The following is a 15,471-nucleotide window of genomic DNA, read 5'->3' as shown; positions in this document are numbered from 1 at the left end:
TGGAGCTTCAGGGAAGACAAATTTAAGCTCATGACAAAAAAGAGTGCTCTAATGTTCAAGAGCTCTTCATAGGGGAGTGGCTGCCCTGGAAGGTGGAGCGTCCCCGTGAGTGGGGTGACACTTCGCTAAGGGAGGGGGCACGCTTAGGTGAGATTCTGTGGGAAATTGCCAAGCCTGGTTGAACTTGTCATTAAAATTCTAGGAAGCTACCACTCTATAAGAATTGCAAAATCAAATCTAACACTGGATCCAACTGAAATAATGTGAGTTTTGAATATAGGGGTAATATGGGTGGGTGGATAGGTTTGAGAAAGGAGAAATAGATTTCTATGGCACTGAAAATGACTTTGCTGCAAAAAAGAGAATTGTTTTCTCTTTTGTTCCAAGGCTGGTACTTTTTTATCTCTTTTGGAGGGCTTTTACTTGTGACATCATACAATAGATGTGGATATCTTATCACTAAATACTTTTAATATTTCTGTCTTTTCCAAGTAAAAAAAAGGAAGGTCAATTAGAGTGAAACCTCCTCATGAACTGAAAGCATATCTTCTTCACCTAGCCCTTGGCATTCAGCTGTGCTAATCTATAAAATTATTGCGAATAGGAGAATTCTGCAAATACTGCATAGACTTAGCTCAATTACACTTAATAAACAATTTATTTGATATCAGTGATATGTAGTAAATATGTATCACAGCCCAAGGGGGCTTTTGCTGCTGAGGGGCCAAAGAAGACGCCAGGCACGTTCAGAGGTATGAACTTTTTATTTGGGACTTTCTTACAAGGAAATGGAAGTTGGTCATGTTGCCTAGATTCAGAAGCTGCTCTGAATGGTGGCAGATTCAGGGCTCAATGTGAAGATGTTCTGCAAAAGCAGGGGATGCCAGGGAGTGGTTTATAAGGGTTGACAACTTGTGACACAAGGAAGGACTGATCGTAGTCAACAGGGAAGAGGGGAGGATTATAGGTTATCTTACAGATAAAAGTGTCTCAGGGAGAGGGTAAGCTTTAGATTACATTTAGTGCCAGATGCCTGATCCAACAAGGAGAGTAGGTCAAACCTTAACTGACCTAGGTCACGCAAGCCTCTGTGTGCACAGTCTTCAAGTGCCTTGGGGTAGGGGGTAGGCCCTGGGTCCGGGGCTCCCACGATCTGCTAGCATAAGACCCAGTTCTATAATTACTATAATTACATTTTTTGTTTTGTTTTGTTTTGCATTCAGAGGAATTGAAAGTGGTTGTGGAGACCTACAAGACTATATACTTTCTGTTATCTTCTACTTTTTCCCTCATATTCTCTTTTTCTTCTCCTTCCCACTGGCAAGCTGAATGCTGGCTCAACCTGGCATGCTCTAGGGGGTAAATCCAGACCAGGTTGTAAAGGATGGTTTGGAAGCAGTTTAGCTTTGTAAAGAAGTTCCATAACAGGCTGGCAGTGACTTCAAAGGAGAATCAGGCCCTAGGAAATCCTGCAGGTTTCCTTCAGGGCAGGGGATGGATCAAACTCATCCTTCTGTCACCTGTGATTGGCATGCAGAAGACACTCCGTATATGTTGATGGAGAACTTACCCAGTGAGCAGATGGAGCAAATTTTATCATCACTCTCCACCTACTTTTCTAAAGCCTTTCTCCCCCTTCCTTCTTCCTATCTTCAGTATTACCCATAATGTCTTGTAATGTCTTGCTTTTCAGACAGTCTGTATCCTCTGATGCCCTCCAACTAACCCAAGCCCCTCCCAGACCTTCCTTCTCCTACTTCAAATCAGAATTGTCATCTTCAGAGATTATTTTGATTAGACCTGCTCTGGTGGGAGTCCCAGGTTTCTTCTGGTGTGAATCCCAGGTTTCTTGGAATTGTTTGCATTTTAAAGACAAGCTCATGGATCAAGTGATCATCTGACTAGTGGAAGGTATTGTGGTGACAGTGATGGAAAAAACAGTTCTATTTTGGGTGCTCCTTGCCTTATCTTCTTCAAAACCCCCTCATCTGCTCTGCCTTACCTTTTCCAAGGACTAAAATTTGTAGAATCAGCTTTACCATGTCAGATCATTGACTGCTACTTTGTCTCACTTTTGCAGACACTGCATCTCAGGAGCTCAGCAGAAAAAAAGAGTTGTTGCTTGGGGCGGGAGAACATGTTGCGAGAGCATATTGCACATATGTGAAATCTGGGCTTCCAAATGTGGGGGCCTCTTTTAATTCTCTTGCATCATACTTCTAAGACATTCTCAGCTTGGCTGCACTTACCTATTCTACTTAAAAACCATCCCAACCGTAGAGGTGTAAAACAAAAACCATTTTACTATGCTCACAGATTCTGTGGGTGGGAACTCAGCGAGAGCACAGCACCATAAGCCTGGGGCCTCAGCTGGGAAGACTCAACAGCTGGAGGTAACCCAGAGGACTGGGGGCTAGAATCATCTGGAGCTTCTTCACTGACACGCATGACATCTGGGTTGGGATTTTAGAAGGCTAGGCTCTGTGGGATTGTTTTCCAGGAACTACATATTACTCCTCCAAGTGTCTTGGGCTTCTCTTATTGTACCTGGGTTCCCAGAGGATATGTTCCCAGAGGGCGTGCAAGGAAAGTGAATGTTCCAAGAGAACCAGATAGAAGCTGCATGGCTTCTCTCACCTCAGAAACTACTTCTTGCACATTCTATTGGTGACACAGGAGCCATAAGGCCAATGTAGATGCAAGAGGAGAGGAATTGGACTCTATAACTTGATGTGGGAGAGGCAAGTTTACACAATAGAAGAGCGTGTGGAATGGGAGTTAATGGTGTGGTCAGATTCAGAAAATTCGGTCTGTCACAAGCACTTAACAATTCTCCATTATCAGTGTAGCCTACGTTTTACACACATAGTCTCTCGTCTTCTAAATGAGCTTAGTGATTTGCCTCAGGACACACACTACGGTGATGCAGCCAGGATTTCACCCTGGTCTATTTTACTTCAAAGCCCTCACTCCTTCCATTCTATAATATTTTTATATTAGATTACATGAGGAAAGGGGAAAATTATATCTAGTAGAACTAGTTTTAACTTGCTATGGTAATTAGAGAATTATAAAGGATTTTTTTACAACTGAAATAAGTATATGTTCATATTTGAGAAATGAGAAAGTCCCATACAATACAAGTTATTTTCTCTTTTTACATTGTGTGTGTGTGTGCATGCGCAAATACTGGAATGAGTTAAAAATAGGATGTAAACATGAATGCAGACTTTCTAAATTTAGTTTATGTACTGATTAGGCATTATTGGGATAGTCAAATGCTTTGGGAGAAAAATAACAATACCTTCAACTTTTTTAGAGTCACTGAATAGCAGATTATCTGAAAATGTTAGCAATATGTGGCAGACGTGCTTTAAGAGAAAAAAATTAAGATTGTTTTTAACTACATTCCTCATTTCAAAGTTTTCCAATGCATCTCACTACAGAGTCTCTGATGTTAATTAAAAACAACTTGCTGAAGCATTTGTGATATATTAGATGGAATTTTAACAGACTCTGTTTTTAAAGAAAAGAGTGTAATGGCAAGTGTTTAAGTGTTTGTATCTGATTATGTATAATGCTGTGATATTGAGGTAGCTGAGAGTAATGAAGATAATTTTTTTTTTTTTTTTTTTTTTTTTTTTAAAAAGGAGTATACAAATGCTAAATTTCCACTTCTGGATTCCTGGGTGCCAGTGTGGGGAAGGGGAATGGGGTGGTGAAAGGGTAGGGCTGCTGGGAGAAACATGCTGCTTTTTCTGTGAGGAAAAATATTGCTTTAAAACTAGATTTGATTTATGTAACTTGCATGTATTTAATTTGGAGAACAAAGAGTAAATTATCTGGCCTCTGAATGACCAGTAAATTCCATGGACACAGATTCCACATAATATTGTGCTGTTATGCTTTCTAGATAAATGTGTTGATAATTTTTAACTCCCAGGCAATTGGAGTGGCAATCCTGTGGTGTTTCCAGAGAATGGAATCTGTATTCTGATATATGTCATTATTGCTAATTGAGCTTTTGTGTCATTTTTTTCACAATTTCATTTTTAAAGTTTCCTCTTAAGAGTTCCCATGGAATACTGCTACAAGCAACTGATGTGTAGGATTGCCGGCAGAAAGTCTTATGGTTTTGGAATCTGGGAGGGAGTGATGTTTTTCTGGGGATTTCAACTCAGAGACCAAGAAAGTGTAAGAGCTACACTTTCTGCTTTGGACTTCATCCTGATCTTTGACTCAGAGGCATTATCTACTCAGAAGATCCACAGCACGAGGGGCCAGAAAGGGGCACAAAATCCTCTAGAAGTCTGAGAATCCAGCCAATGGACAATCACCCAGGGAAATAAGTGCTCAGAAGTTTCCAGTGTAAGGGTGCCCATATTATCTGCCATCCATATAGGGACACTTGAGAACAAAAAGGAGCCCTTGCCAGGTGACAAGCTGAGCCATAGGTGCAACCTGGGACTCCACCTTGTTTTAACCGGACCAATGCTGTCCCTAGAGTCCCCCATTTGGAAAAGATGTGTTCCCACAAATGGCTCTGCCATTTCCAAATGCTTGACAATCACTGCCCCGTGCATGCTGTAAAGATAGCAGCTATTGTTTTCTGAGCAGCATGCATGTGCTAATCCCTTTCTGTATGTTGTCTCATTTAGTCTTCATAATATCCTACATGGTATGCATTATTTCCCTTTTAACAGTTAAGAAAAATGAGAGAAAGTTAATGATTTAATGGAGGCCACACAGCTCCTAAAAGCAGAGTCCTGCCCAGGTTGTCCAAGTTTCAAGCCTTCTCTCTCCCTCTTCCTCTCTCCCTCCTTTCCTCCCTCCCTCTCTCCTTCCCTTCCTCTCTCTCATTCTCTCTCCACAAAACTCTTTTGTTTTCCTCTCACAAGCATTGCACACAGGTCATGCTGGAATGTAGCAAACTGATGCGGAAGGGGCATTTTTGATCCTGAATTTGCACCTGCCCACATCAGCTACTGCCACAAACAAAGGATGAGCCTGATGAACATGGGCTGTGAAAGAGCTGCTGGCCTTGTGTTGGTTCTACAACTATCCCTATCTAAAGAAACCTCCCTCTAGAAAGTGCTGTCATAATATACTTCTTAAAGTTGAGTACATAGTGTCATGGAGTTCTTTTAAAAAACTAGATGGACCGTGCACATGTTTGATTGGTTATCATAGGTGTGGTGAGCTTGTACCTCCCACATACCACCTGAAGCTTTTGCCACCAATTATATACTTGGGGACTTGCCATTTTTTTCATAACTCATCATTTTAAAGCTATTTATAAGTCTAAATTCTGGTACAATTGCACATATAACACTTAGCAGGGGGGATAATTATGCCCTTTGACCGCAGAAAAAGGATTAAGTGATTCAATTCACATTTAATCATTTTTATTTCATTCTGATGCAGAAATCCATTTCCTTCAGAATGAAATAAATGATTCAATCTTCCCCCAGGGAAGAGTTAAGGTAAATGCAGTTGCCACATAAAACCCAAATGGCTCAAGGTAATATTACATATTTCTAAAAGTAGGCAGTTGAAGATGGAAATGAAGCTTAATAATAATACTACAAGCATTCCCTGGGATTTTATTATAAGTTTATTGTGATCATAAATATGGAATTTATATGCCATATATATAGATATTTCAATATTATGTTTTGTTAAATTAGTTCAGTGTTTAGTCATTAGCTTGTTGGTGGTATGTTACTTATATTCCCTTTGCACTATACAGAAGTCACATGTAACTTCTGAGATCCACAAAATGAATTAAAAATCAATTCTTTACCTTCACAATATATTCAAAAGCAGAGTTTATATATAGTCTCTGTGCTTTAACCACTTAGGAGATTTTTGGATAAAGCCTCTGTGAAGAATTAAATTCTGTTCTCTAATCTGTGTGCTTGTGGGTCTGTGTGTGTAGGTTTGTAAAATTGAGGGTTCAATTTGGAAATTAAGCCAGAAATGACTTAATGGCCCACCTAATGATCAACAAAGAAACCAAATGACTTCCTTTTCTAAATTCTTAAATGAAACTTCCAGAACAGTCTATCATGCTCATTCACCAGGGAAGCCCATGTGTTGTCTGTATCTGAGCTGCCATTTTCCAAACGCATGCTTGAAAGGATCTCATGCCCAGAGCTCAAGAAAGTTTCTATTGCTGTGCACTATTGGGAGTTGATCCTGCGGGAGTTAGTTTTCCTCCCACACTTCTTCCTCTATTTTGTCTCTGTATCTCGTCTCCCTCCCCACATCTCCAGCTACATCTGTACATTCTCCCCTCTCCCACCACACACATCCCCACTATTAAACAGAAGCACGGCAGCCAACAGTATTCCTAATTGCCTTTTCCTGAAGCCAAGTCAAATAGTTTAGGACAGTGTATTTTCCTTTGCTTTGGTCTGCTCTTAGTCTACCTAAGAATTGCCATGAATTTTTGATTGGGTGTCAGAAACAGACATCTCTTCTGCTGATTCTGTGGGCCCCATAGATTATCAGGGAGAATTCTATTTATATTATGTTCCATATAGTGTAAACTTATCATGCATGACTTTAGGAAAGAAAAAATGTTTTAAAAGGACTAGATTTGCAATATTTATTAAAACACATAATGTTGTGAAATCTCACTTTAACACCATTTTAGGGTTCAAGTCTACAACAGTACAGACTCACAGATATAAAATCTTCCAGTACTTCTTTCTTTTGTTTTTTCAGGCGCATACAGCAAAGCTTCCCTCTCATCCCCAGGCTATCCTGACCCCTCCCCAGGGGCACTGATGCTAAGTTTCTTTATGTTTTCAGTTCTGTTCAATGCATATACAAGCAAATTCATAACAGACACCCACAAAATTTTTTCTCTTTTTCTGCAAAAGGAAGCATGCTATATATATACTATTCTGCACCCTGTTTTTCTCTTATCACTATTACTTGGACATTGTTTGATGTCAGTGCATAAAAAGCTTGCACATCTTTTTTTACAGCTGCATACTGTTGCATGGTACAGAAGTTCTGTGATTTTTATTTCCAGTCTTTTGCACAAACAATGCTGCAGCAAACCACCTTGTATGTAAGTCATATTGCACACGAGTTGGTTTGTAGGGGAATTTCCTAGAAGTGGATTTGCTAGTTAAAATGACATTCATTTTTTTTTATTAGAGAAGTTGCAGGTTTATGGAACAATTATGCATAAAATACAGGATTCTCATATATCACCCTACTATTAACACCTTGTTACAACTGATGACTTCCATTACTTCTTGTAACTAAATTCACTTGGATAAAATTCAAGAGAATTCCAGTTCATAGTCACAACCTGAACTGCTATATACACAAATGTAGGCTATGTCAACATCCATTTCACATACTAGGGAAAGCATGCAGAGAGTCAATAGTGACTACAGAATTTTGCATTAGGTTTTGGGGTAGAAAACGGGAACTTGTGGTGATGGAAATGTGCATTTGTATGACAATCACATTTTAAAATGTATATTATATGCTAAAAATCAATTAAAATAGCAGTCTTCCATTTTCAGAGGCTTTTGTTCACACTTTATTAACACTGAGAAATGCAAAGGTCAATATTGAAAAACGCTATTTTATTTTACTTGGGTGGCTGGGAGATTGACAGATACCATTTATGTGTGGGATTCAAGCCCCCTCCCCACATTCTAGCCACCTCTTACTGCCAAGTCTGGTGAAAGTTAAAGCAATTTAGGAAAACAAAAATCCAACACAAAAACAAATTGTTTGACCATGTGAACTTGTTCAGTTGATTCAGCTGCATAATTTCCCCATCCCCACCTCCCATAGCCTGACAATTCCTTAGGAGGTGATGCAAATATAAGAATAAAACATTTATGCAAAGAGGAAGAACATATTAAATCTCAGGAAGAGAACAAACATCATAAAGAAGGATGTATAAGGCCATATTAGCAATGTGAATGTAGAAATTCCTCCAGAAACTGGAAGGAAGAGTCTAAATGCAGGACTCTTTTTCTCCCACTCCTCCATAGCACTGTAAGTGGGGGTATGCTTGGTATCGCCTTTCTCCTTGTTACCACTTCCAGATCATTGTTTCTTCCTCTTCCCTATACCCCCCAGATTGGTTGCTCGTGTCCTTGAACCACACTACCCACATCCTGTCCTTGTTGCAGCCAGACACAGAGCTCTGGCCACTCTCCCACATTACTTGTGAATTTTACTTTTTTCTTACTAGCTTTCCATCTCCACTCAAACTTCATGGACATTTCAATATTCATATAGATGATCCTTTTAATAACCTGCCTTTAAAGTTCCTCGAGTTTCTCTTCCAATTTTTTTGTCCCCCACCCCACCCTAGTCATCTACTCCTGTGATCATACATACAAATAGGTCTTTTCATTACCAATAACCAATAACAACACCTCCTTCATAATATCCATTTCAAACACCACACTCACCGACTACCATCTTCTTTCCAACTTACTCCCTCTAGAGCTTGGCTCAAACAATTATCTGACCCCACTGGGATAAACAATGTGTTGATTATGTAGACTTTTATTGTTTTTCAAACCCTTCTTGTCCCTACCTCCCTCTTTATCCGGCTTAGATTCCATGGTCTTTCATTATAATGACTTCCTTGCAAACACCTCCACTGTCTTACTCCTCTTAGTCTTCATTGTGCTCACCTAGAAAATTCTAACTTTGCTCCAGTTCAACTCTGCATTCATACAGTTACATGTAGCTGGAGGGAAAAACCCACCATGCTGCCTGTTCTCAGTTTAAATTTATGACCACCATCCTCAAGTGGGTTTTCAGAGCTGTCAGGCAATCCAATTACATGTTCCTACTTACTCACTCCCCCATGCTTCTGGATGATTATTTAATACCGTCTCCCCCTCTTCGAGCTTCCAACACCTCCTCCCTCATTTTCACTCTCAGTGGATGGATGTTCTTGCTTCCTATAGCACTGAGCATAGCGGCATGTATCCTCGCCACCACATTGACCAGTCCACTTGCTCCTGTGTCTGTAAGCTTTGGTGACCACCTGTTACGATGGAAGAAATGTCCATGTGCCTATCTATGGCTAATCCTCCTGATTGTGCACCAGATGCTTCTCCTTGCCTTTTCACAAGGACACCACTTCAGCAAATTTTCCCTCTTTTTCTCTGGAATCTACAAATTTAACCTCTCTATGTGATCCAATCCTTTAAAAGTGCCAACATGCTATAATATTCCCCAACTGAAACAATATAAAACATAATATCCTCTTGACCCTATTTTCTCTTCCAAATACTGCTTCATCTCTCTTTATTTCTTTACCAAAAAACTCCTTCAAAGAGCTTAATATTAAAATTTACCAGTTTTCCTACTGAATATATGATTGTGGCTAAGGAATTCCAACCAAATTGTAAAGCAAAAATAAACAAAAAACAAAAAACAAAAGTCATCATATTTTTTTCTATGTATTTTAGAAATAGAAGAAGCTGTTTCCCAGTCTTAACCAGTCTGACCCGAGAAAGTCTTCTGTCCCTCTCATCTCTCTCTCCACAGATCATAATCGTTATACTCATGTCTGTGAAGATTAAGCGTAAAAGGAATTCAGAACAAGAGTTCAGTTGTATTTTGCCAGTGTTATTTTATGAGACAGGCATTTTATCCCCAAACATTGAAACTTTTGATAAATCTTAATCAGCATTTCATTTGGTAAAAGCCTTACAGAGAGCTTATTGGAAAAGCAGCAGAGCATGAGAATCAAGCAGGAAGAAGTGTCAGGATGGAACACATTTTTATATTTAGTATCATCCTTTCTGTTTGAAATTTTTTATTTCTAGAAACGACTGGGTGTATTCACTGAAGTAGCTTCTGGATGACCTTAAGTTTATTCAATCTTTGAGTTTGGCAGCTAAAATGAAATCATGTTTGCATACCATATTTTCTCTGATGTTTCTTGAAAAAAATATTTTGAAACTGAGTGCCCACCCACCTTGATGTACAAGTGATTCAAGAGAAAAAAAAAAAAAATCAGCAAATTCCGTGAAGAAATGGAATAAATTTGAAAGTCAAAGAAAACACCCTCGCCAAAGAATAAAACAAAAGTTCTTTGGATTATGAATATTCCAGTGCAGCAGGTAATGAATTAGCCACACTTGAGGAAAATAGAATTGATACAGACTTCATTTTCTTATTCTCATGGGAAAAGATAAAATGCTACTGCTATTAAAATGGTTTTACGCCTCTGAGACTTTTTGTCTCTGTCGTGATAGCATTTCACAATGTAACTAAACACCTGACTAATTCATGAACCCAGAAATTAGCATAGTTCAGTAGTCAAGAGACACAAAACTGCTGTTGAAATAGAATCTTTCTTGGAAAAACTATTAGGGTCATAGCTTTTTGAAAAAACATTTGAGGGTCCCATTGATTTATACTTTTACATTTTATGTATATGACTTCTGTATTTACTTACTCATTTTTTTTTTCCCCAGAAAACTCAGCATCAAAGCCATTCCTTTAGGCCATGTATAAAAATGTGAAAACCAAGGCAGACAAGAATAAACAAAAGCCATGTGTATCTGGGTGAGCTGTTTGAGGCCTGCTTAGGAGACGCTGTCTTTAGAAAGCCTTCTAAAGGGAGAGGTGAGAGTGATCAAAAATTGAGTTGTAAATATTCCTGAGAGCCCACCTCTTCCTCTTGTCCTCTCTGCCTTAAGAATACTTCATGGTAATAATGAACAATGGTGACTCTCTCTCTCTCTCTCTCTCTCTCTCTCTCTGTCTCTCTCTCTCTCTCTCTCTCTATATATATATATATATATATATACTTTTTTTTTTTTTTTTTTGGTCAGCTCCAGTCCCTTCCTCTTAGCTTTGGCACTTCTTAAATCAGCAAAAGCCTTTCAAAGCCCCCCCTGAGCTGGGGCATTAGAGCTAACAGACGCCAGAGTTCTGGCAAGAATCTAGTTCTTATCGCTCAAAGTCACTGTTCTTTCTTCTCTGGAGGGGATAAGAAAGGAAAGGGAAGACAATTTTTGGCTGCATTGCTTGCAGTCAAGCTAAGTCTTTGTTTTGTCTCTGTTCAAATACGATCTTTTCTACAATTTTCTATCTATAAAACTTTATGTAAATCTTGAGAAGTTATTTCTGCAGAAACTAGGCTTTCTGACAGTTGCTTTGTATAATTTATTGGCTGGCTGTCTAGAAACCTTTTATACCACATAAGATGTCTTTTATTAAAATTCTTGTACCAAAGATAAAATATAGAAAAATCAATTTATAAGGCCCAGGCCAACTCTGTTTTTTTTTTTTTTTTTTTTACCATATTATATTATAATAAAATGTTTCAGCTCTACAAAATGGTATAAAATAATATAACAAACAACTTTGTTTCTAGTGCTCAGTTAAGAGAGAAGACAATGGAAGTGCAGCAGAAGCCTCCTGTGCATGTCTCTCCACTAGCTTCTCTCTCCCCTCTCCACTCGACTCCCAATTTAGAGGCAACTGTTGTGCAGAATTCAGTATAGATTATTCCTGCTGTGACTTTATACTTTCTTATGCTAAATTTCCAAAACAAATTTAATGGCCAAAGTCAAAGAACATGAAACAATTAGAACAAGACTACCTATAGACAGTGTGTACCTGGCTGAAAAACAGAGCACTTTAGAGCCTCTTTCCACTCTAAAATTTTTGACTCTCTAAAATCTGGAAAACACAGTGAATCAGCTAATTTGTTAACATAAAACCAGATGATCACTTTGAAATCCATCCCTATCTTCTCCATTCCTTTAATTGATTTGCATTCATTTGTATTCTTCATACTCTTAAACTGAGTGAGTAATTTATTCTTGGAAGTTTTAAAACTGAAAAAAAAATTGTTCATATTCTTAGGGATATGATTTCTTGATTTCTTCTCATCTATTTTTCTATTGATACATACTTATAAAAATAAGACATAGCTTGCATACAAAAACCAAATACAAAAGTACATTGAATATTAGAGATCCTGTGAAGTTATTTGACTTCAATTTGCATCATAATTCAGCCACCTGCAGGATTAGACTTTGAGTTTGATTTTGTGCTGAGACTAAAGAATTAGTGACTATGCAGAGGCAACAACTCTCCCTGCTCTTTTCCACCAGTTCTCCTTCATGGTCTTGCTCTGGTAGCCGAACTTGCCTAGAGTAGTACCACATTCACTCGCAAATTCCAACCTGTCAGCCTGGACCAGGGCTTCACTTAGTGATTTTCCTCTGATGCACCAACTTCCCTTTTTGGAAAACTTAATTACAATTTAGCCAGGTTGTCACAGACATAAAAGATTTCTAGTCCTTTACTCAGACTTGGAGCTGGGAATTCAAAAGCTTGAATTCATGATTTTCTTTCTCCATGTTCTGCAGTACATGCAGAAGCAACAGATCAACTCAATATACTCTTTATTTATTTATTTATTTTTTGGTAGAGTTATTTCTTTACTTCCACTAAAATGTTCTATGGTAGCAATTACTTATTCATTTAAAGACATCTTCTATAGATGATAATTTAATTTAAATAACTATTTTGCTATAGCACTGGACTACCTTTTATATTGGCCACAGGGTCATCACTGCTTTTAAATCTAATTCTATCAGAGCAACAGTTCCTGATTCCCATCCTTATGGTTCCTGTTCCCCTGGAACCAATTCTGGTAGCAATCACTATTAGTCAAGATTTAGTTGGTGAAGCAGAAGCACATTGAATATGGTGGAATATGGGATGTATATAGGAAAAAGTTCCTATCACCCCTAATTTACTGCTCAAATGGCCCTGAGCCTGCTTTCAGTGCTTGTGGGCACTTCCCCAAGATCTCCCTTCCCCAAAGTAGATTGCGTCACTGGTATTTGCACCCCTAGGCCTGAAGGGTGGCCAAGGGGCAGATGTTGTGAGGGGTGCCTATGGAAATGGGAAGTGTTCACATGTGTGTGTTCAGGCCTCATAGCATCGTGGGATGGAGGAGGGGTTGGGAGAAAAGGGGGACAAATCGCAGTCTGGGAGTGGTTCTCCCCGCTCTTCCACATTTAGGCACAGAGCTCTGAAGAGTCCAAAATTTCTAAATTTTTTCCTTGCTATCCAGATGGTGATGGCAGTATATTTGTCCAAGTAGTAGAGGGAGAGAACATATTTACTTTACAGTTTATTAGATCAAATTATAACTTGTAAATATGTAGACATATGGTGAATAGGCCTCCATTGCACTCTCGCCCTGGGCCCTGCATACATTAGGGATGGGCATGTTAGAAGTGGTCAGATCCTAGATGGGTTTGGAGGGAAAGATAACAGGATTTACTAAAGGGTGATATGGGTTATGGAAGAGAGGAGTTAGGAGGGGAGGTGACGAGGAATCAGCAATGGAGAATGAGAAAGAGAAGCAAGAGAGAGAGGAGGAAAAAAGTTTCTACAAGTGTCTTCCCATAATATTGTGAAACCAGGTGATTTTTCTTCCTAAAAAATTAATATTCACTAGGGAACAAAGTCTAAACTCTTTAGCATGATCTGAAAGATGTTTGTTCAGGTTTGCTAATGCTGCATTTACACAAAATAAAAGCATTGGATTGGTTTTTTTCTTTGCACAAATAACTCACTTTTAATAAAATACATCTTTTTTGAACATGAGTCAAACAATCTAAACCTTCTAGATATTAGGTAGTGCAAGGTAGAGGGGAATGTTTGAGTCAATAAAATGAGTGTTAATGAAAAGCAGATTCTAATCTAAACTTTCATAGTGGAAAATCATGAATCTGGATTCACTGTATGTCATGTAAGTCTATCATTTAAACAAGGTCAACGTATAGGAAACAAAAAACTTCCAAACTCAAGAAAAAACAATTAAAAAATTTGTAAATTTTTTATAAATTAGGAAAAACACTTGGTTCCCTATAAGTTAGTTCATTTAACTAAACTTTTAAATTTGTTTCTCTTACATATAAAATTATTATATAAGGAGTCAAAATATGAAAAGAGGTGCATAAGGGGTGTTTATGGTAAAAATTATTATTTTATATAACTTCTTAGATTACTTTCTTTTTACCTTACACCTTATTCAAGTATTACACTCAATGTCAGTTTTCCTACATGTCTTATATTTCTTTGTTATGCATTGAATTTCTCTTTTAAATATTAATTAAAGTAACACATGCGGATGGTAAAAATTTTTTACAATCTGTAAGTAAAACAGTCTGCTTTAACCCCTAATTACACTCTCCTCTCCAAAGGTAGTCACTTTAACATTTTAGAATGTGCTTTTCTCTAAAATGTTATATGCATTTTTGAACAAAGATCTGTGATGTGATTGATAAATGATTTTTTGAGTCATTCGTTATATTTTTATGCCTCAGCATAATTTTCAAATTGCCCAAAAACATGCTGATATGCTAGATTTTGTCTGTAAATAGATATAACTTTTCAAATATGTAGTCAGTTCCCCAACTTTCATGTCATTTTTCAAAAGCATCAACTTTCTCAAGGCAATTAATATCGCATTTTGTGCCAAACAACTTGTTAATTTCAGTGTCTGGAATATAAAATGGTGAGCCTGCATGTTTAGTTGGATCATAAGAAACAACAGATGTGAGGTAGTGGAACCCTTTTCTTGTTAGGGACAACATATCAACATAGCATTCTTGATCACCTGGATTAACAGTGACTAAGGCTCCTCTATCCCAAATCGTGTCAAATTTGCCAATATTTACTCTGGAAAGATCAAAAATGCTGCAACAGTACAATGAAATGTTCCCTGAGGAACTCTTAAATACTTTGGCTCCAGGAATTTCAGCAATTGGTTCTTCTGAGTAGGAAAGATTCTTCTCTGTAAAAAATTCTTGAATCCCAAGTTCACTGATTTCCACACCAGCAACACTGTGTCCGAGGTCTGCAAACCATCTCATCTCAACTGCTTTTCCACAAAGGGAAAAAAATATACTGAGTCCACTCTTGCCATTAAGAAAAGTATCCAAATGCTTCTCTAATAGCTGATGTCCCTGTTCTTGATGAAATGCAATGTTGCAGCTCACCCACTTTTCTTCCCAGTCTTCCATAGTTAGTACTCAATTTTTCTGTACCTCATTATTGGGGTACTCTTTAATTTTTAGTAAAGTTCTTGTATCAGTCATAGTTTTGTAGACACCCTTGCCTCACGAGCAGATATCTCCAATGCCTCTTCAGTCGTCTGCTGCCTGCTGCTGGATTGTCTTTTATAAAGGGGGTTTATTTGGTTACAAATTTACAGTCCTAAGGCCATAAAAGTTTCCAAACTAAGGTGTCAACAAGAAATAACTTCACTGAAGAACAATGATGGCATCCAGGACACTTCTGTCAGCTGGGAAGGCACGTGGCTGGCGTCTGCTGTTGCTTTGCTCCTGGGCTGTGTTTCATAGTGGCTTTCTCCAAAATGTCTCTGGGTTTCTCTTAGTTCCTCTCTCTCAGCTCCTTTGCATCCTTGCTTCT

The 15,471-nt window shown here is 38.2% G+C and overlaps 1 protein-coding gene across 1 annotated transcript; it reads right to left on the bottom strand.

The window, feature by feature from the left end:
* Positions 1-14,462: 14,462 nt before the first annotated feature.
* Positions 14,463-15,062, bottom strand: LOC119542553 (thiopurine S-methyltransferase-like). Its single transcript, XM_037847342.1, has one exon. The coding sequence runs from the start codon at positions 15,060-15,062 to the stop codon at positions 14,463-14,465; it is 600 nt and encodes a 199-aa protein (XP_037703270.1).
* Between the last annotated feature and the right edge of the window lie 409 nt (positions 15,063-15,471).

The sequence above is a fragment of the Choloepus didactylus genome, chromosome 8, assembly GCF_015220235.1.
Source record: "Choloepus didactylus isolate mChoDid1 chromosome 8, mChoDid1.pri, whole genome shotgun sequence".
Classification (NCBI taxonomy): Eukaryota; Metazoa; Chordata; class Mammalia; order Pilosa; family Megalonychidae; genus Choloepus; species Choloepus didactylus.
The sequence above is the reverse complement of the archived record's forward strand: the minus strand, read 5'-3'. Positions and strand labels throughout refer to the sequence as shown.